The following is a 22,563-nucleotide window of genomic DNA, read 5'->3' as shown; positions in this document are numbered from 1 at the left end:
TCAATATATTGATTGATTTGGCATACAGAATGATGAAATATCCTGCACTGACAAGGGTAACGGATTTGTGTTCCGATCATAATTGGATGCTCCGACACCAAGAGGAGAGAGTGAAAAAGACTCAGCAGGCCACAGGGTCTGTGTGTTAGGAGGACTGGCGCCACATTTACTGGCGTGCCTTCCTGTAAGGTTAACGGGCTGATGTCACTGAGGACACTCGGTGATCCATGGCCTAGTGCTCGCATGGCACTCACTGGCTGGCACACTGCTCCCCGGCCCCAGCATTAGCCTCGCACCATTCACCAAAGAGAGCAATTAAAAGCCCGCAGTAGAGCAACCGTATATTACAGCCCAATAGGATTCATTTATTTTCTTGGGGACGGTGGCATTTTGGGTTGGACATGCTGCAGGGCTCAGCTGTTCATGGTCCTTGGTTTAATGTGATTATGAAATGAAAATACCAGAGTAGGAAATGTGCTCTACATGGGCCTGTTTGTATGTTTGTGTTAGCGATTGTGTGTGGGAGGTGGGTGAATCAAACTGGCATTGCCAACACTTGGCAGAGGGACGTTATTAGTGCTCTGTATGAGGGAATCCAAAAACAGCACCAGTTGCTTTCTAAGTGGATTCATTGCTTTCTAATGTTGTCCTGTTGACTGCTATCTGTTTGTGCTCTGATTTTTACAGGCTGCTGGAGTTGTAGTATGACCAAAGAATACAAACAGAAACAATATGATAGACTATTAATTACAAATCTGTATTCTTCCAGAGGTGTTTACCTTTAGCCTGTCCACCTTATTTTCTTCAGGTGGGCCATGGTTTACATCCATCCAATGAGTCAGTGATCCTCCAGTGGGCAGGCCAAATTCCTGGACAGGTTTGGCTCTTTTATGGCAATTTTATTCTAGTTGCTTTAATTTATCTTTTAGAGATAATTTAATCAATAATTCATTTGTCCATCCAGGTGCGACACATAGGCTTCTCAACAGGCTGGGGCTCAGTTGGGGAGTTTAAAATCTGGAGAAAGGAAGACTCTGATGAGAACCATAATGAGGCCTTCACTCTGGGGGTCCCACACAACATGGTGCCTGGATCTGAGAGGGCCACTGCTTTTATGATTGGTATTTTTTTTTTATGCATGCATGCATATTAGTATTTTTGTACACAAGAAGCAACATTTACTTATTATTTTCATCATACTCCAAATTCTTAAAGTTTTAGCGTTGATTAGTCAGTTAAGCATACGATCCAACTAAAGTGCATTTTGCAGTGTGAATAACTGGTGTGTTTGTGTGTGTGTATGCGCACCTGTATCAGGGGATGTGATGGGGCCGACTCTAAATAACCTGGACAAGCTGTTGCGGCTACCATTTGGTTGTGGGGAGCAGAACATGATCCACTTTGCACCGAACGTCTTTGTTCTCAAGTACCTGCAGAAGACCAGGCAACTCAGTCCTGAGGTTGAGAATGAGGCAACTGACTACCTGCTGCAAGGTACGAAATATGAAATATGAGTTTTGCACACTTTTCTCCTTGTAATTTAAAAATATATCTTTTAGTAAAATGTTCTCCTGATATATTCACTGCTATTTGATTTCGATAAGATGTCTGACAAAATTCTAAAAATGTAAAGATCGTAATTGAACTGAGCATCAGGAGCACCTGAGCTCTGATTTCATACACACAAACTGGTTTCTTTTGGACAAACCTGAATCAGTTATGCAATATTTGACACTAAGATGAAGGATTGACTCTGGTACCACAGTTGCCACCCATCTTCCTGTGTGGACCACTGGTGATACACTGATAATGGGTTTTGCCCATTGATGCCCTGCATTTCAAAATTCCCACTGACCTACCTTCAGTTAGCTAGCAGCTGTTTAAGCAGTGGAAACAAGATGGTCAATTAAGTTCTCAGCGTGTGCCGTGAATCTCAACAATTTGAATCCCTTCTTGCCCTTCTGTGCAAAAAGCAGCTTCATACTGAGCGGAAGGAATGTTTTTTAATTGCTGGCAAGTTGTATACTGTTGTTGGGTTTTCTGGAAACTACTGGAGTTAAGTTTACCTTGGATAATAGGTTTTGTTTTTGGAACTGTGGATTTCTTGACAGAGGAACCTTGGCCTGGCTGGCACTAAATACTTTGGATCATGGATTGGAACATAAAGCTGGATGTTGTTACCCAGAGCTCCCCTCCTCTGTTTTCTCCACTTATGCCCTTGCAAAAATCTCCTGTTGTTGAGGAAAACCTCACCTTCAGTTAGTGTCACCAGACTCTCATAGCGTGCCATACCAGGGACAGGCCACCTCGCAGATGCATGTAACAGAGTTGTGCACAAGAACTGGACAGGAGGCACGAGTCCAAGAGTTATTCTTACCGTCCTGACATTGGAAAAGACATTGAGGTTGACCTTGAGCTGGCAGAATGAACTACGCCAAAAGAGAATAAGCCAAAAGACACATGGAGCATTCATGCGCCAGTTTATGATGGGGAGGCTCAAAGAACTTGTTTAAATGTGTAAGGAGCCTGAAGAGCCCAGAAAAATGCAAATATGTAGACAAGGAAGTGGTGATAGTTTTCACAGATAGGCTCGTCCTCTTCAGCACCACATACCTTATGAAGTAGCAGAGGTTTTGCAATATTACAAGTAGGAATTCAGCTGTTGGGTTGAATAAAGTACAGACACAAAGCACTATGATTTCCATATTAACCAAATGTTGGATTTTTATTTACAAAATGAGTGGCTTGTGTTGGAATTGGCCTGTTTCATCACAGCGTGGAGCACCTTTGCACAGCTGCTCTTGCACAATCACAATGACCAATGCAAAACGCTACATCATGTAGCTACGTAATACCATATGGCAGTGTTGCCAAGTGTTGCCTCTGCCAGTGACCACCTTGAAAATGTAGCCCAGAGTCCAATCTTACCCTGTTACTTCTGGTCTCCTCAGTCTGGACCCCAACTAAGATTACTTGATGAAAGAAGAACTCTTAGTTACCACCCAAGCCATTTGTCAGAACATTAAATAAAATCCTCTTTTCCCTAGCTTTGTTTACCCTCATTATATGTGCTTTGCCTGAGTTCACCTTAGAGTCTGTTTTCAAAAAAGTATCTACTGTGATTGACAAAAAAAAAAAATCTGTCAGAGTTCCCACATACTTTATAGGCTCTGAAAAAATATGTAAATGTTTTTGGTAATTCTATTCAACTTTTGTGACTATTCTTGCTCAAAGTGGTCCCCCACCACCTCTCCCATTCTTTATTCTTATCCAGGCTATCAGAGACAACTGACCTACAAACGACAGGATGGATCCTACAGTGCCTTCGGAGAAAGGGATTCCTCTGGCAGTATGTGGTAAGTCATTGTAGGTATAGCTGTTGAAGTTTACACAACTCATACCAGCCAATCTATGCTTAGCTGTGGCCACATTCTTCAGCTTTAACTGGGACATAGGTTGCTGGCCAAAGCAATGAAGGTTTTATCAGCATCTCAGTACGCTGTGCTCAAATTAATCCATTTCTGTTGGTGTGTTTAAATCATGGGTGAGTTTTTCCTGAGTGTTTATTTCATGTTTACACTCCCTGGGGGCAGGCAGGCAGACAGAACCATCTCATAATATTTATAAAACTGAAATCAATGCTCTCAATGGGGAGCTCCAGTGCTTGCATTTTGAGGCCCACGCACAATGTGCATACCTCTGGTTGATTTATGAGCTGAGGTGGATATTATGATATTTAATAGAGCTAAGACTGTGAAACAGCAGGTTACATAAACAACAGAGAATCATAAACAAACTGCATAATTGGATCCCTGAGGTAGGCAAAGCTGTCAAGATTTATTTGCAGTTAATCAGGGTTCATATCCGTGGCACTGAGTGGACCCATGCTGCTTTGGCCCCACAGACGAGCTGTTAATGCTACTATTGGAGACAGTGTTATAAGTTGTCTGGAGCCACTTCACCAAATGGTTCTCTACCTTTTTTTTTTTTTGACATGGCCTAGAAAATCGAAGTGGTGCATGCCTCTTAATGACTCACTACCTGGGCGTAATTGGTAACATTAAACTGCCATGGAAACCTTGAATTCTTCCCCTGATGACTGTGAGAGGATATGAGGATGTAACAAGCAGTGGTTTTCCTTGAAGCCCGGGGCAACAAGTGTGGGTTGTGGGCACAACACAGATGGTGAACCTTCAGTAAACCTGTATCACACTTTATGAATCCATCAACAACATGCTTGCATCCAAAACAAGCTCAGCTTTTGTTTTAGTTCCAGAGTTCATGGGTAGAGCAGTACATTTACAGCCTGCTTAAAAGCACCCAGTAATGCAGTGTTAATGTATTCCAGCTTGTAAAAATGTATCTGAGTGGAAATAGACAGGATCTAATGAAAAGATTGAATATAATGATACAGTGGCTGGCGGTAATAGTTTACTGAGCAGTGCTGGCCACACACACAAACACATACAAATACATGCTCTTTAAACATGATCTCAATTTCAACCTTCACCTTAATTCCAAACTCAAGGCTTAAATTTGTTCTTTGGTTTTGTAATCTTTCTTTTAATCTTGTACCATTATTTTATGAGCAAGCCGCATGAGGTTTTTGTAGGATGCGCACACACAATGAACATCCCAGCTCCCCATTTTCATTGTATTCCTCAGCCCTGCTGGCCTGTACTACCCTTTATAAGATCAGCTCAGGGTAAGAGTGCATGAACCTCAACAGTAGCATCAAAGTGAGGGCTCAAGTGTCTCTCAAACTTCGATAAAAAGACAATTTTCTAATAAAGGAAGCCCTCAAGTCTCAAGTACAGTATTAGCTTTAACTGACAAAACTGAGGTCTCTGCTAAACTGAAAATGACTTTTAACAAACCCCTCCTTATATAATAACCTCTGAGAGTGGGGCAGCATTTTTTTTTTCATTTTCTCTGACAGTCTCAGTCCTTGGCTATACATGTTGAGGCTGGCATGGCATTTGTGTCTGTCCAAAAGGACTGATCTTACAGCGTTAGCAGGGTTGGGGGGCTGAATACCAGAGATTGAAAGAACTGATATCTGCTTCTGCATTAAGCCAGTATCTATTTCCATTTCTGCACCAAACTGGCAAGCCAATGTTTTTTCTTTTTTTGTTGTTGTTGCTATGGAGCCATTGTAGAGGTTTGTATTTGTAAAAATAAAGCCCTGCATGGTTTGTACATTCATTAAATATTAAGTCAGGAATGTTTGTCACATAATTTGAAGAATTATGTGACAATAAGCTTTCATCCACAGACCGCTTCAAAGACGAATTATTAGAACTGAAAATATAGACACTTCCACCATGATGATAGAGAAACTGATTAGCCAAAGCCAGACATATGCTAACATTTTACTGGTGCCTTGATTTAATTTCCCAAAAGAGTTGCAATAGTAACAGCTGTATCACCTGATCCATCTTTTCAGCTTCAGTAGTCCCAAGGCAGCTAGTTAGCAAACGCCTTCATAGTAATATGCTGTCATAATCCACTTTAATCTAAATTTAAGTGATAGATCTGTGAGTGCTTTCCAAAACAGCATACCCTCATCTTCTCAATAGTCGAAGGCAAAGTCCAGCTCATAACATTCCCCGTTAAGCTTGTCAACCAAGGCTTTATCATGGAGCACACCCATGTATTGTCTTTTTAAAAAATCCTTCAGATCTACCCTTTGAAGTATGGCGCTGGATAAGGGTAGCTCAAAGAGGGGATTTGGGGGTGGGAAGTTAGAAAACAGGAGAAAAAATAAAAGAGGGGGGAAAATCAGGAGTGGGTGACCCCAGCCAAGGCCCTAGTGGTGGAAGTGAGCCTGTCGAGTGCTTCCTTCCTTCCCCAAACTAAATCATATTTACACTTTCCAGTACCTTTCCCTGGGGCCAAACATTTAAAGCCTGTGACACAATATTACTTAACATTATAAAAATTCCAACGGGCTTGCGGCTTTATCCCTACTTTTGTCTCCAGGGAGGAATAACATCCAGCCAGGTTCCAACCAGGGAAGATTTAATGTTTTGCTTTATGAGAGCAGGGTTCTTTTTTTTCCTACTCATCTCCCCTGGTGCTCTTTCTTGGATTGGGCTCTCACTTACGAGCTGCGTTGAGAAACCAGTGCACGACCTGTTTGTTTATTTCTCTATTTCCATCATGTGTTTCTTTCTTTTTATGGTAAGCAGCTTGCCTCATCCTATAAGTCAGTTGTGGTCAGGGGGTGCTATAATGGAATGTCTTGCTGTCATTGAGGAGATGTTGGCCAACGACTGCAGCTTTTGACCACTACCGGGAGGTCTGTTGTTTATGGATGAGTGTGTGTTTATTAGCTCAGCCGTGTCCCCCAGGGCTGACCTTGGCCTTTCTCCGTGGTTCCCCTGGTACCTCTCCACCACGGCCCACTAAAACCATGGCTCATAAACTTTCAGTTGCACTCCCAGGCCAGCCAGATTCACAACCTTCGTCCCTGGGATCTGTGTTTGTATAAGTTGCGGAATGCTTTTGGGGAATCTCCGACTCGCATGCAGAAACACACTTGATTGGCCCGTGTGAGATTTCACATTCTCAAGAGCACAGCTGCCGCATCCTGTAGCGGTGATCAAACCCTGCCGCACCCATCTGCTCCCCTCCTCACTTCCTTTCTCTTTTCCATTTCATCAGATCCATCTATACATACCAGTCCTCTCTCCCTCTGACAAAAACATCCCCTCCATCTACACTCTTCTCCATCAGCCCCCCTCCCCCCTCTGTTGACAGATTGAAAGAGTGTGACTGGTTAGAAAACCTCACACTCAGCTGAAAAGTGATTGCCTCCCAGCTCTTGTGAAGTTTGATAGTTAAGTATTTTTCAGAATTTGCCAGCACATGTTTTAAAGGATCTTTGATATCTCCTCTCTCTTATCTCCTTCCCCCTAACCCATCTTTATCTCTCTCACCCCCTCCACCTCCATCTCTTCTCTAGGTTGACAGCATTTGTGCTGAAGTCCTTTGCTCAGTCTAGGGGTTTCATCTTCATTGACCCTGAGGAGCTTCGTGCTGCCAAATCCTGGCTCATTAAACATCAGCGAGATGATGGCTCCTTCCCCGCCATGGGGCGCATCCTGAACAAAGACCTGCAGGTAGGCCTGGGTCTGCATGGGGGTGGGGTTCAGGGAGTTCCTGCACTTACAAAGCAGGATGAAATGTGAAAGCCACAATTTTTTTATGGAGTCCTGAAATACTATCCATCGTGAAGAGAAGGGATTGTTTTTTCATGCCTGATGTCATCAGGGTTATCTTGAGTTAGATGTCAAATATTTGACAGAACCTGTGTTATAAATTGAGTACATGGAATATGAAAGATGAGAACATTTAATATGCATGGAAGATCTAATAAAACATGATATCGAGTTGCATTATGAGAAGTGTATGATCCAGTGTTACTGTTTAAGCTTGGATCATACAATGGACTAAAAGTCAGGATGTCTTGGCCTGTACTGCTTCAATTTTGACCATGTTTTTAAAATCTGTCTCTCACAAGCCACTCAACTTTATGTAAATGCAATCCTAAATCACTCAAGTGCCCCTTTAAACTGTATGAATCAGAATTCCTGTCTATAATTGTGTTCTCAGTGTGTTTGTGTGTCAGGTGAAAGCAGTAATTTGGATTTTGACAAGATGGAGGTCTCAACATCGTGAAATTAAGTTAAAGCTGATGTTTGCTTTCATCTACAGGGAGGAATCCATGGGAAGATCTCACTTACAGCGTATGTGGTAGCAGCTCTCTTGGAGACAGGGATAACAACAGAGGTAACCAGTCCAACAAAGTCACTGCAGTCTGTGCTGCTCCATCATAATCACTGCTTAGTGTTGAAACTAAACAGTTTTAATTTAACAAGCTCATTGAAAAAAAAAAACTTTTCCTGATCTGTCACCTACACTTGATGCAGTGGTGGAAAAATTGATTCATAATTTCAGCGGGTTAAAAGGAGGCAGTCTTTTAATCATCAAGAGCAACACGTAGTTCACTACCTGTCCCACTTGAACCAATTACTCCTGTAGCCCATCCTACCAGCCTGAGTCGTGTGTGAACTTATCGCTGCATTCCTGTTAGTTGTGAAGATGGCTGTGCTGGCAGTCAGCCTACTCATATTTGTTATGCCCCAGTGCTGCTAATCTAATCACGTTTTGGACTACATCATAAGATTTAGGCTGACGTGCAGAGACAATTAGGTCCCGTGAAAGACACCTCGGTTGCATTCCTCTCTTTCTCCTTTTTGCTTTTTCCCTCAGCACTCTACTTTCCTCTCTGTTCTAGACTTGATTTTGTCTTTACTCTCCCGCTGATAGCCCTCCTCAATAATTAAACATCATATGTACTGTTCAATCACTAACAAACATGGTAAAAGGACAAGACCTAATTCTGCTGACATTGTCCTCAGCAGCATGTAAGCTTCTAAACCTCAGATTGTTTTTGTCTTTGTTCTCAATTTGTCCACATAGTTGACTCTTTATTTAGCATCTCCTCTCCCTGGCTCCTCTCCATCCATCTGTCTCCCTCCTTTCTTCTGTTATCTATCCCAAAGGGTTTCTTCTGAGGATCTGTCCTTTAACAACTGATAAAAACTGAAAAGGTATCCCTCACATCAAAGCAGACACTCCATCCCCCTTCCAATTTCACTTAATTAAAAGATGACTGCTGCAATTACAGTGAGTGGCTCTGGAGGCCTATCATCTCATGGATGAGAGGGGGAGGTCACATCTGCATGAGATGAAAGTCTACTCTCAACTTTTTAATGGCCAAAATGAATGTTTATTCAATAACTGCATGTGAGCAGAGATGGTTGTGAACGTGGACGGGGACAGGGCAGCCTCTAAAATAGAGATGGTGAGGGTGACAATGATGTATGTGTGTGTATGTGTTTGGAAAGGGTATGCCAAAGGTCATGTCATGTAAGAGGCATATCTGACGATCCCAGTAGGGAAATTCGGTTGATGTCGCTAGAACGTCAATACTGATAAAGATAAAACAGACGCTGTGTCCCAGTTCTATATTGTAAACAACACTCCCACAACAAAAATTCCACTTTTGAAAAGTCCACCTCTGCAACATCTTGTAAGCTACTGATCATTACTATTGTCACATGCTCATTTGCTTTTGTCTAATGTGCTGTCTGGCCCAGGAGGAGAAAGTGGCAGTGGCCAAAGCCAAGGATTTCCTGGAGAGTAACACCTACTCTGCCGATGACCCTTACACCACAGCCCTGTCTGCATATGCCTTGGCTCTGCTGCGCAGCCCTTACGCCCCGTTCGCCCTGCGCCGCCTCAATCACATGGCCATCACACAAGGTACTCATCACTGTGAGATCAACAAGTGGCTGGAAGCGCATTCATTGTCACTAGATGTTAATAACCTAGGAAACAGATGTATGAACAGTTGACAAGCAACAACCAGATGTTGTTCTGTAATAAGACATAGAAAATCACAGTGAGAATATATTGAATGTATAAATACACAGCTTGTTTCTTTGGTTATATTTTTATAGCAGCACAAAACCAATTGCGAAAGAAGCTTCTTTAGTGCTCAGCTGTAGTTCAATCCGCTCCTCCCTTTTCCCTTTTCCCTTTCAGTTTCTTATCTCTGTGTTGGTTTCCTTTGGCCATTTCCTTCTCTTCCTCTTGACGTAAACTTTCTGCAAGTTCTGGCAGATTTGTCTGAGTTTAGGGGAAGTTGGAGGACAATTGATCACAATTATTTTAGTTGCCAAGCACAATAAAGGCACAGGACTTGGTTGCATGTTTGTTGAAAGATACTGAAAATTAAAATGTTATTTCAGTGATTCATATGATACAGGATGCCCCCTCCCCCCTCTCTGTATTTATCTCACTTTATTTGTCTATGCAGACGGACTCACCCACTGGAGCCTGACTGGCAGCACTATGACAGATGAAGACACTTTCATGGGCTTCAGTGATGGCCTCTCACAGTCTGGTACACTGTACAGCTATTAGAATTTTGTATTGACTATCTATTGGAAATAGTACATAGAGTACAGATCTATTATCTCATTATATTAGTTTTTCCTCCTGTCATCCTGGTACAAATTTCCCTCAAATAAAACTCAGAATCAAAATAAGAATCCTGATAATTAATTATTGTTTGTTCACAGTGGTGTCAGCAGAGGTGGAGATGACAGCCTACGGTCTTCTGACCTACACCCTCCTCGGGGATGTAGCGTCTGCCCTGCCTGTGGTCAAATGGCTCTCCCAGCAGAGGAATGCCCTGGGCGGGTTCTCTTCCACACAGGTAGCCCTTTTTTTCCTGGCTTGTCTTTCCTTTTTGGATCAAACACTTGCAGCAGCAGCATCAGTGTAAACTTGACTTTTCTTAAACCCCCTGTACCAGGACACATGTGTAGCTCTGCAAGCTCTATCAGAGTACGCCATCCTGTCCTACGTAGGAGGGGTCAACCTCACCATCTCACTGGCCTCCACCAACCTCGACTTCCAGGAGACGTTTGAGCTCAACAGGGACAATAAGAAACTCCTTCAAAGCGCCAAGGTAAACACATACTTTGTGGGGCTTTTTTTATGGCTGCTTCCTTTGTGTTTTTGTGTGCAGACATAATCCATTTATTTAATATTTAAAGAAGTGAAACTGTGATATAAAAAAATGGCAGCTTCGTAAATGATTTCAGGCACTTCAGAGTGGTCGTTTCACTAAAGAGAAACTGCACTTTAATACAATTTAGTAATGTTTCCCTCTTAATTACAGTGACTGATGAGTGCCTATTTACCAGAGCCACACTCTGGCATTCAACATTAATCTCTGTTTCCAGGTCCGGCTGTTTAGTAGCCAAAACATACTGCCAAACCAAACCGCACTTAACTGGGCTGGATTTCCCAAAAGCACCTTGTTGGTCTGTCTGATTTAAGAACTGTGCTTTATTGGCCTGTTTGCCCACACATTACAAACTTTACAATGTGGGCACGGCACAGACTACCTCGGTCAGGGCACTGTGGTGTGAGGTCAGCCAGAGCAGTTCAGGTGAGAGTGCAGTACGTCCTCTCTGCCGGGCATGTTCCTCTGCTGAGATTAGTAGTGTCAGCTTAATTGGGGGCAATTAAGGCCTGCTGGTTAGTAGCCAGGGAACCACTAGTGGCAGTGCAGCAGCCTACAGCATTCATTCGCTTGATAAATGACTCATTCACCTCTCCCTGCCCCCTCTGACTGTCTTTGTTTCTCCTCTTTCTTCTGTCTGTCTGTGTCTCTCTCCCCCTCTCTCTCTGTCTCTCTCTCTCTCTCTCTTTCTCTTTTTTTCAGATCCCCAGTATCCCCACAGGCCTTTTTGTCAGCGCTAAAGGAGAAGGCTGCTGTCTCATGCAGGTATTGTAGTGCTACACACACAAGCTCTCTCTCACACACACACACACACACAGACACATTTGCAGTCTTGAACATTGCTCAAAAAGGAACTGTAATGTTGCGCTTACTTCATCGGCTCACAGCAAGAATTTGCCGGCAGGGGAGAGTCAGTTGCTGTTGCCCCATAATGCCCAAATTTCTCCCTGTAAATTGGAGTAATCTGGTAGAGCTTAGCCAATTGTTTTGTTATGTGTTGATCATTCCTGTTGATTCTTGTGGTCCCCTGGACAGGATGCTGTTTACGTCCTACCTTGTCACGGACAAACAAAAGCCCCTTTCATAAACAATAGAAGTCATTTTTTTTTTCTTTTTTTGCTGGATGATGATCTGTCCTCTTTTCTTATCACCCATGTTTAAACGTTTGTCCGCTTGAAAACCAAACAAGGCATGAATGAAAAAGCACATGTAATCAAAGATGTTTACAGTCCCATTTTCGGAAACATGTATGTGAGATATGACTGAGATTTGACTGAGGCAGAGCCAGCTACAACAGCGGATGTTGTGTTCTGCTGTGCAATGCCTAAAACGTCTTCCAACTTGTTCTCCACAGCAAGTTTCTCACACACAAACACACAATTTCTTTCTTCAGACCTTTCTACTTTCCCTCTCTCCCCTCTTTCCCTCCATCCACACCTCTCTGTGCATCAACACACCCCTCTGACAGCCCCTCAGGGCAGCAGCACCTGGGCTCTAATGAAATACAAGAGCGGGGCAATCAAAGAGACCCGCCTGTGTGTATGTTTGTAGACATACAGTATGTGATGAGTATATATCCTGTGCCTCAGGATTATCATTTAGTAGCTTTGCAAAGGTCTCAAATCAGACTAGATGATTTATTCAGAATGTGTACAGTTCTGGGAATAATAATCTTCTGTGAAATTAAAAAGCACATCAAAGCAGCGAGTTGTCCTGAGGCTGAAATAGTAGTCTGCTGAATGCATGTCTTGTGTCCAGTGAATATGATTTGTGGTTTATGCTTCAAAGTGCTGCCTAAGTTTTTTTTTCTCCTGACTCTCTAGGCCGGAGGTCCTTAATGTTTGCATTCTAAGTAGTTTGTTGCCAGTCCTCAGTGCCAAAACTTGTGTTTTTCACATAGTTTTTTAAAATTTTATGAATTAATTTTTTCATGAATTTTTTTTTTTTTTTTTTACAAATTGCTGCCTCAAACACATACCAAACATCTGGCAAACAAATGAAGACTGCCTTGAGTGCAGACATTATGACAAACTATCAGTTGATCTGACATACAATATGTCTCTATGGGTGTCAGCTTGTTATTGGTCATATCCTCCATATCCCAATTTGGGAATGCCGCCCCAGGACCTAATGTGCTAATCACAAAGGGAAATATTTGCTTAGAAAGAACATTGCAATACAGGGGATAACAAACAACCAAGGCAGTGAAAGCAAAGGTGAATTTAGCAGGCAACAATCTCATCAAAAACTATGATCACTTTATAGCCGGGAACCTTGATCACAAAAGTCTGACCGTCTTTGTTTTCTTTTTCCTCTGGAAAATTTTCCTCTAGAAAAAGCCTGGTTTTAAACACACTTCAACCACTGCTCTCTGTGTGCCTGTAGATTGATGTTTCTTACAACGTACCCGACCCAGTATCCAAGCCAGCCTTCCAGCTCAAGGTTGACCTGAAAGAGCCTTTTCAGGAGCGACACCTACAGCCCCCCTCCTCCCGTCATCCTACCTCGCGCTCCCGGAGCCGTGCCGACAACCGCTCTGAGCTCAACCGGAAGCGGCGGGCGCCCATCGACGACGACGACCCAGCAGCCCACCAGGACAAAATGGACTTCCACATCTCATTAGAAGTTTGTGCCAGGTAGAATGCACACACACACTTTGTACAAGTACAGAAACTGGGCATTCACATATGCACAGCTCTGCTACTAACAGCGCCCCCTCCAAACCTCATCCTGACCAATTCTCTGTCTAGGTGGCTGCATTCAGGCTCATCAAACATGGCCGTCATAGAAGTTCCCATGATTTCCGGTTTCCGGGCAGATGTGGAAAGTCTAGAGAGGGTATGTAATCACATTAACACACATGCACACACTTAATCAAAGGTTTTGGGATTGGACATCCATTGTTGTTGGTCATAGTGGCTCACAGATTGCTAGGCAAGTAGTCAAGTAAGTGGCCAAACCAGAAGGCAGGTAGGAAGAGACAGATGCATCCACATCTGGAGGCCATTTGACAAAGAGCAGTATGTCATGGAATTTATCCTCCTCCTGTTTCCTTTGCAGACTTCTTTGCAAACCCCAGGCTCATGTGTACACATTCACACCTACACAGGATGCATCCCTTAACATGCTGACATAAACAAACACACATGCTGGATATTATTCTTGCCATACAGGTGTTTTGATGTAAATATTTGTCAGAGCAGGAAGCAGCCAAGTGTTTACCTGACATTCTCGTCGTTGTTAGAAGTTATGTGGCACAACAGGAAAAACATTTCCTCTGTGATGCTCCAGAGGACTTCACTTCCTTAAAATGAGGACAAGGCCTTCTAAGAGCTGGATGTTACGCACATGTGCAACGTGCACGTGTTTGTACTCTAGCAGTCACGGGAGTGGTCATTAAGATGAGGGTCTTTTTTTATGGTGTTTTTTTTTTTTGGTATGATAAGAAAAAGAACAGCCAACTCAGGCCATGTAGAGTTACAATGTCTTGGGGCCAGAGGCCACTGGGCCTCTCTGAGCCTGCAAGTCTGAACACACACACACACGCACACACACACACACACATACACACACACACACACACACACACACACACACACACACACCTCCTTGTGCAGTACATAATGGACAGACATATATTTTAGTAACAGAGAACTGGATTAAAGGAGTAACAGAGGGAGGATGGATGGGTCAATTGAGGAACGATTATACTGATGGAAAGAGAGAGAAGGAGGAGGGAAATTTAAGGGCTAGATGCAGGTCAGCTCCCCAGCCACCCATCAGAAGTTTGTCCCTCATTACTAGACAGTTATAGGGCCTTAGTCTGCAGGCTTCCACCTCTAAAAGAGCCACCTCTGTGGCTACCTGGGGAGATGTTAAACACGCATACACATACGTGCACATATATACTACAGGGTGTGTGTCAGTTGAGGCTGACCTGAGTTGTAGTGGCTAACAAGCTCAGTTTACACCCCTGCTGGCCTCCCTTGGAGTTTTACTGCTGCCTACCCGACTGCCACTTACATTCCTCAATTTATGGTGGCAAGCTTGGCTTCTATAGTCATGTCTAGTTGCTTGCATGGATGCTGTAGTCATGAATGATTAGTCCAGTGACTGACTGGGTGCTACCACAGCCATGGCATCTTATCACCCAATATAATGAGCTTTGTTTAACGACCCAGAACACACCGCGGGTATAACATTTGAGCTATGGGAGTTCATTGGCAATTTTTTGTTGCTAGATAGACAAACAATGCAGTCGTAAACAGAGACCAATTGTATAGTGCGTGTGTGTGTGTATGTGTGTTTGTGTGTGTGTGTGTGTATGTGTGTGTGTGTGTGTGTGTGTGTGTGTGTGTGTGTGTGTGTGTGTGTGTGTGTGTGTGTGTGTGTGTGTGTGTGTGTGTGTGTGAAAGAGAGAGAGAGAGACAGAGTGTTGTGCGTGTGTGTGTCTCGGTGGCGCCAGCTCAGGCTGAGCACCTCATAAACCCCTGCTGTCCAAAGGCTGCCACCTTTGACAGAATGAAAAATCCCCCTGTGGGGGGAATTAACTCCGCTGGCTCTCTATGCACACACTCAGATTTGCAGTAAACAGCTTCCTCGTTACTCATTCATACACTCCATATTTACTAGATATGGTCATGCATGTCTGACCCAACTATACATTTGTGTACATGGTTCACAAAATACCAGGTACACACTAAGTAGAAAACACTGAGCAGGTGATCCCAGAGGAAAACCACAATACCTTGTTGATTTCAACTATTATAGTCCCAGTCCTTGATTGGTGACCAATACATTCTGCACCCCAGTCGTCACGTTATGGCGGAATGCATATGGTTTACATTCCAGTTGTGGCCCACAGAGCAAATGCAGACCATGTGGATTTTGACTGTTGGGTGGTAAGGGCACTGTACAACATAATGCATTTTAATACACTTGAAGTATACATGTAGGCGAAGGGGATTAAGGATTTATGATAGCAGAGATCCTGGAATGTGCAAAGTGGGATTTCCTCATAGTTTCTCAGAGCATTTGGACACGTTAATCCAGGGTTATCTTTAGTCTTGGATTAACATAACCCAGTGTTTTTGTTAGATGTTCAACACTTTATATTTAATCCTGTGTAAATATTAAACCTTGATTAGCATGAGATGGAGCTGTCCAGTCCACTGTGGTGCTGATTGCTATTCATGTCCTTGTCAGTGGCTACCATCCATGTTCATTTATGTTGTTTTGAATCAAATGTACCACCAGCCGTAGTCACTACATGCCAGAATGTGCATTTTGTACTATTAATCGGTTATAATTTTAGATATTTAAACCATCCCATAGATGTAATGCACAAGGGAGAGCTATGTTTATGTTCCTTCTTGGTTTTTATGAATAGATTGTGGCTTATTTAACTGTTAGTATGTTAAATGAGGATGTTGGCATGTAACATGTTCAGCTGGTGTACAACACTAGTAATCACTCACAAAAATGTTTCCCACCTTAGATAACAACACACACACTACAGAATTTCTAAACAAATTCCAGGACACAGCAAAGTCAAAACCTTTTAAGGCTACAAAGCAGAATTGCTTAAATCCAACTGTGTTTGTTTGTTTGTTTGTTTTTCTATGTACTGAGCCTGGTTTATTGTGTCTTCCTCGACAGCTGCTGATGGACAAGAGAGTGGGTCTGAAGAGATACGAGTTAAATGGGAGAAAAGTGTTGTTCTACTTTGATGAGGTGAGTTCAGTCCAAATTCTTCATTGCTGTGTCAACTACAGCTGTGCACATGTGAAATCATACTGAATGTGTGATGATGCTGGATGAGGACAGCGTTAATCATCAGTGACTGCATAAGGGTGGGGAGAAACATTTGTTTATATCTGTGCATATTTGCATCTATCACCAATTGCATGTTTCCTGTTTTTTGTAAGTGTTTTTTTCCGTGTTTGTCACCCCATCTCAGATTCCCAGCCAGTGTATGACGTGTGTGGCCTTTCAAGCTGTCAGGGAATACATTGTGGGCAAGACAGCGCCTGTTCCGGTCAAGATCTATGACTACTATGAACCAGGTGTGCCTCTGATGAATATTTTAAGTACTGCTCTTTAAAGAGTTACAGAGCATGAAAACCGTCTAACTCACCATGATTTATGAAGTGGCTTTTTTTTGTGGAAATTGGAATTTTTCTAGTTTATGAGCTAGTTATGGTGAGCGTCATCATTGTTTTGTGTGTGTGGATGTGTGAACGTGCCGGTGTGGGTCTGTGCTTGTTATGCAGCCTTCGAGGCTACCCGGTTCTACAACGTGAGCGAGAGCAGTCCACTGGCACGGGAGCTGTGTGATGGACCCACTTGCAACGAGGTGGAGAGCTCAACCAACCAGTGGATAGGTGAGATGTGTGCTGTGCCCTTAATGATTCACTGACACCCACTTTCATCAGCCTCTAACAAAAAATGTTTCTGCAGGTTTTGTGCAGGCGAACCAGTGCAACAATGTGTTTGGCTGTCTGGAGGAGGAGCAGTTTGAGCGTTGCACTTGCTACAGGGACTGTGGTTACGATGGGGAACCGGTTTGTGGGTCAGATGGGCAGCTCTACCAGAACCAATGTCAGATGGAAGTGTTTGCCTGTCGAAACGGGACACGCATCAAGCAAGTTCCACTGTCACAGTGTCCTAACAGTAAGAACTCTCTCATCGCACATCACTTGATACGTGGTTCAGAGGTTTGGGACTGCTGCCTCACACAGTCCATTCTCTCATGCTGATGCTTGTTCACTACTACAGCCTGGTTCCAGACCTTTTGAATGTCCAACTACATCTCAGATTAGTTCAGTGATTGGTGTCGGTCACTTTGATGACTGTTTCCACCAGCTGGAGAAACAGTCGACCAATCAGAGTTTAGTAGGCAGGATTAAGAACTGCGATATTATCTTCCTAGATAGATGGCTAACTACCTACTGTAGAAAAGTTCATGAAAAATAGCAAGAGAAAAATGTGGTTGTAGGTCCACGTACATAAATAATGGCCAGAAATAACTACTCGACATATTTCTTTGATAAGCGTAAAAAGATATAAATATCAGTACCTAGTTTTTTTGTTATTGTTGTCACAAGCTTTTCTCCAAAATTACAATGCAATTTGCAAAGTTTAATCTGATTTTTTTTTTTTTTTGTTAAATTGCGGGAGTTGGCAAAGATTGCAAAGTAAAAATCGCAGTTATTTTCATTGGCAAATGAGAGAGGTTTGTTTTCTTTATCGTGTAATTTCACCTGAATGTGTGATGCGAAAACATGTCATGTTGGTTGTTTTGATTAGACTGGCGCAACGATTGGTAGCCTAATTCTCATGAGAAGACTACATATCCCATGCCTTATTTTTTTCTCCACCTGCATTCTGCGAAGACCCTCCCTATTCTGCCTCTGATTGGCTAATACTCGTTGCCTTCATTGGTTAGGTTCAGGCATGAGGACTAAAATGGTTAGGATTAGGTTAAGAATATCAGAGCCAATCAGAGGCAGAGTAGGGGCGGGTCTTCGCAGAATGCGGGTGGGGGAAAAAAAACGCATTTCCCATAAACCCTGTCACTTCCTGTTTTGCCGTTTTTCCAGTCAACCGGCATGGATTTTGTTTTGATGAGGAGTCCGGGGAGAGGTTAAAGAGCCTTGCTAACTGTAAATGAGGAGTTATTTTTGTTGATAAAGCAAGTTTTGTTTGGAAAGGCTTACTTTGTGCCATAATGCCTTCAGCAGAACTCCTGTGAATCTGACCCAGGCAAACACAATATCAATTCAAAATAGAGGATATTGATGTACTGCATGATATATTGATGTCAAAATTTTCCTAGTAGCACTTTTAATGCGGAGAAATCGCAGGAATTTTGCAAAATTGCGGAGATTGGCTGAATTTGCATTAATTATTAAGATCGCAATTTCCTTGGCTGATAAAATGTCAGGTTGAATTGAAATGAAATCAGGCTAACACTACTAGAATTGGATGGAAATAATCACTTAGATGTGAAACAGCTAAAATCTCACACCGCTGCTTATCAGGTCCGCCCTTAGTTCAGTGAAGATCCAGAGCAGGAAATAGCTGGCAGGAATTTCTACTGAAGCTAAAGTATACTGTTCATTTATACGGTAGGTTGGCTGTAACTCACGGACATTGACAGCATTTGCCTGAACTTTTCCTCCTTACAGAGGAAACGAGTGTGTGCACTGTAACTTACTGCGAGTGTGTAATTGGACATGTGTGTCTGTTTGCTAGCATCTCCAAGTGTCTCTATGCTCATTTGTGTGTGCCGTGATCTGAGCTGTGGAAACAGCTGTTCAGGTGTTGAGCTGATTACTGGATAAGTTTTTTGAGGAGAGCTACCCCGACGCAACCCCCCCACTACTGCCACCCCCCCTCTCGCTCTCTGCTGTATTACAGGGCTCTCTCCAAATGACAGAGTGCTTTTGTCCAGCCCTTTGAAATCCTTGTCACATTCCTTTCCGACGCACAGCCCAACAACAAAGGAGCCTTCATGTTCTGGAGCAGATTGGGAAAAGGCATAGACAAAACTTTGGTGGGAAAAGACCTCACTTTGTGCCAAGTGGGTTCATGCTGTAGATTATCAAAAGGATCGCATTTTTGTTTAGAGCTCAGCTCCCTGACCTTGTTTGTTTATGTATGGTTGTGTGGTGGAGATCCATGCCACCATTTCCCCATTTTGAAAAGGAAAAAGATACAATTTGTTTCCACACATGGCCCCCCCTGGCCGTGGTTTGGCCCCTGCTATTTTTAGAAAGATTTTAATGCAGGCCTCTGTTGAGGCTGAGCGTACATCATTGTTTTGCCAAGAAGTGTTGCTCAGTGGGGTGGATAATGCTTCTGGGCAGTATTTAGATTATGCAACACTGAAACTCTGTTTAATTCATGACCATTTTTTAGGTGTTGTGGTGGCCACATAAATGCCAGTAATCTAATGTGTGTGTGTGTGTGTGTGTGTGTGTGTGTGTGTGTTTGTGTTTGTATTTCCAGTGGAGACCACAGTGGAGGACAAGCAACGAGTAGCGAGCCAGGAAACTGAGCAGCCCTCAGTGCCTGTACACACAGGTAATTTCATCTACCACACTTTACCTCCCATCTCCCACATAGACTCTCCCTGCAATTTTTCCACATCACCTCTCTCTGTCTCTCCACTTTCCCTCCATCTCCCCGCTAAGGCTAAGGCCGCTGAGTTCTCTGTATTTCCTACATACATTTTATTTTATATTTTATTTTATTCTAATTTTAAGTTGCCTCTTTAACATCTGGCCAGGGATAGCAGATGAAAATTAGCCTAGTGTTCTTTTTTCCTGTTGATTAATGAGCATTGTCCCTGTCATACAATAGCTTTTACCTTTTTCAGTAAGTGTTCTTTCAGCAACATGTTCTGTCCGTTGTCTAGATGCTGCAGTTCAAATATTCCAGGAATCTAATCTGGTTCTGCGTCCATTATAGGTCAATCTGGGCTTGTGTGTCAGTTAAATGTAAATATATAAAGTCAAGATTTTAGGCATATTGCCTGCATGTGCAAATAGCTGGTATGTTATGTATAAGCATTTGCATATTGTTTTAGAAATGTGCATGTGTGTGTGTGTGTGTGTGTGTGTGTGTGTGTGTGTGTGTGTGTGTGTGTGTGTGTGTGGAGAATGGGAGTTTACAGATTTACAGAGTGAGAGACAAAGAGATGAAAGAGTGTGAGGGAGGGGGTGTAAAACTGAGAGAAGAAAGGGGAGAAAGCTAGTGAAAGAGGGATGAGTGGGAGACAAGATGAAAAGAGAAAGAAGAGCAAAGAAAGGATGTGAGGAGGAAAGTAGATGCGTAGGTGTGGTGTGTGGCACCACATTCCCCTGGCACCACATCATGTCTACGATCGTTGAGATAAATAGGAGGATAGGTTTCACACTGCCGGCTTGATTGTTGCTCTGCCATGAGCTTAGATCAGCTGCCACTTCCAGAGAGGCAGCCAGAGAATTCCTGATAGGATGTTTGGCCGTGTGCGGAGGGAGGATGTAGCTGTGTTACATTTGGCAATGAAAACAAAAAAGGCGCTGCAGTCATTCACAAGTTACAGAAGAGTGCGTGCATGGATTGCATGCGGTAATGTGTGAGCTGTTACAGATTAATTGCATTAAGGTCTGCCTATATGAATGTTTGAGCTGTGTACAGGTGTGTGTGTGTGTGTATATGTGTGTGTGTGTGTGATGTGGCACAGCCTGCGCTGACTTGTTTCTCAGCCTGCAGCTCCCAGTAGCTACAGCCCACAAAGCTGCTCTCAGTCAAAGGTCTCCTTAGTACAAAAGCTAACGCTTCACACTTACCACAGGAATGCTGTTATGCACTCAAACACACACACACGTATAACTATATATGCACACACACATACGCATATTGCATGCTCACACAGGCAAACACACCTACACAGATACACACACTCACCTACAATATGATAACCCTCGGGTGATTAAATTGAATAAGTACTGTAAAAACACTGTCATTGTAAACCATTAGAATGTTGACGACATGCCCGCTAAGTGCACTGAGAGTGTAATAGGTGAAGGCGGGTTGTGCCAAGGAACTGACACTTTCCACTGGAACAGCGGAGGAAGCTGAAGCTCTGGAATTAGCTTCCCTGTGCAGACTTGTCTTATTAGTGAACTTGTACCAGAGGACAACATATAATGGATACACAGACTTGCAGGCTTCATATGAGTTGACATTTTTGTGTTATTTGTATACACTTTGGTGTAATCTTTTCATCTCCCATTCAAACGATCAAATGTTTGCAAATTACTTATGTGTGTGTGTGTTTAGACATGATGGTAAAGTCCAATGTGTGCCACAAACTTTAAAGAAGCAAGATCTGATAGTAGGGGACTTATATTAAGTGCTTATGTACAATGAACATCTAATAAAGCTATACCATCATCTAAAAAGAGTGATTTTGAAGAAGCATGCTATGTGAGAATGCAACATTTTAAGCAGGGAGGGACACCTACTGTCTGTGATGGGGTATTGCTGCTGAAGAGTGTGAGATATACAAGCCATTAACATCTCCATGAACACTTTAGCAATGGAATCAAGAATGTCACATTGTATATCAGATATTGTGATCTACCATTAAAGGGCTACCTTGTCAACCTTTGGTTAAACGTGTCTCTTTTTGTCAACCCGTCCCTGATTTTTCCAGGTGAAGAGGAGCAAGGGTCCATGGCGGAGGTGTCCTACTACTCCTATGAATATGACCCAGACACTGAGCCTTTCCTTGCTGACGCAGAGGGAGGGGACCATTTTGACCTTCCTGAAGGCGGGGAGGATGTAGAGCAAAAGGTGCTCCTGCCAGCAGATACCCAGCTACCCACACTGGACACAAGAAACAGCCCTGAGCGATGGTACAAGCTGCTCTCTTGATGTTTTTTGTTCTGTTTTATTATATTCTATGCATTTTCATGACCAAAACCAACAATATGTTTGTCCGCCTACTTCTATCTGTAGCACTGATCCCCAGGCTCAGTTGTTCCTTAAAAAATAAGGGCAACAAATATATTGTTTCATATTTTAGAGAGGCTAAAGGGTATACTAAAACCGTTGGGCATTGTCATTATTAGCAAAAATTGCTCAAAAGAAGAGTAAATACATTCATGGGGACTATTTTCAGACACAAATGAAAACACATTTGGTTCTCTAGTGAGTATTTACAGCAGCAGAAAGATGCATGTAGGATTGAAAATAAACAACAGTACCTATATTCAGCTTAATGAAGTCAGCCAGTACAAGAATGTGGCTCACTTATGTGTTTTTAATAGTTTTTTTTGAGAATAATGAGCTCTATAGCACAGAGGAATTAGCTATATCAGGCTTTAAAAGCATTTATGGGTCAATTTTTTGTCCCTGATAATGAAATGAGAAGAATGAACTGTTTGCTACTGTAGGGCAATTGA

The 22,563-nt window shown here is 42.8% G+C and overlaps 1 protein-coding gene across 2 annotated transcripts in view; it reads left to right on the top strand.

The window, feature by feature from the left end:
* Window positions 1–22,563, top strand: part of cpamd8 (C3 and PZP like alpha-2-macroglobulin domain containing 8) — a 42,627-nt gene that overhangs the window by 18,783 nt on the left and 1,281 nt on the right. For both annotated transcript variants that reach the window (XM_044361801.1, XM_044361800.1), the window contains 19 exons: window positions 809–877; window positions 965–1,121; window positions 1,318–1,494; window positions 3,275–3,356; window positions 6,968–7,124; window positions 7,720–7,794; window positions 9,168–9,333; window positions 9,890–9,976; window positions 10,155–10,291; window positions 10,391–10,546; window positions 11,309–11,371; window positions 12,992–13,242; window positions 13,357–13,444; window positions 16,265–16,339; window positions 16,566–16,671; window positions 16,879–16,989; window positions 17,066–17,278; window positions 19,619–19,693; window positions 21,813–22,014. In XM_044361801.1, coding sequence (XP_044217736.1) covers window positions 809–877; window positions 965–1,121; window positions 1,318–1,494; window positions 3,275–3,356; window positions 6,968–7,124; window positions 7,720–7,794; window positions 9,168–9,333; window positions 9,890–9,976; window positions 10,155–10,291; window positions 10,391–10,546; window positions 11,309–11,371; window positions 12,992–13,242; window positions 13,357–13,444; window positions 16,265–16,339; window positions 16,566–16,671; window positions 16,879–16,989; window positions 17,066–17,278; window positions 19,619–19,693; window positions 21,813–22,014 — 2,447 coding nt within the window. The remainder of the gene's footprint in view (window positions 1–808; window positions 878–964; window positions 1,122–1,317; window positions 1,495–3,274; window positions 3,357–6,967; window positions 7,125–7,719; window positions 7,795–9,167; window positions 9,334–9,889; window positions 9,977–10,154; window positions 10,292–10,390; window positions 10,547–11,308; window positions 11,372–12,991; window positions 13,243–13,356; window positions 13,445–16,264; window positions 16,340–16,565; window positions 16,672–16,878; window positions 16,990–17,065; window positions 17,279–19,618; window positions 19,694–21,812; window positions 22,015–22,563) is intronic.

Source organism: Thunnus albacares, chromosome 9, assembly GCF_914725855.1.
Source record: "Thunnus albacares chromosome 9, fThuAlb1.1, whole genome shotgun sequence".
Classification (NCBI taxonomy): domain Eukaryota; kingdom Metazoa; phylum Chordata; class Actinopteri; order Scombriformes; family Scombridae; genus Thunnus; species Thunnus albacares.
This window is presented reverse-complemented; position numbering and strand designations above follow the sequence as displayed.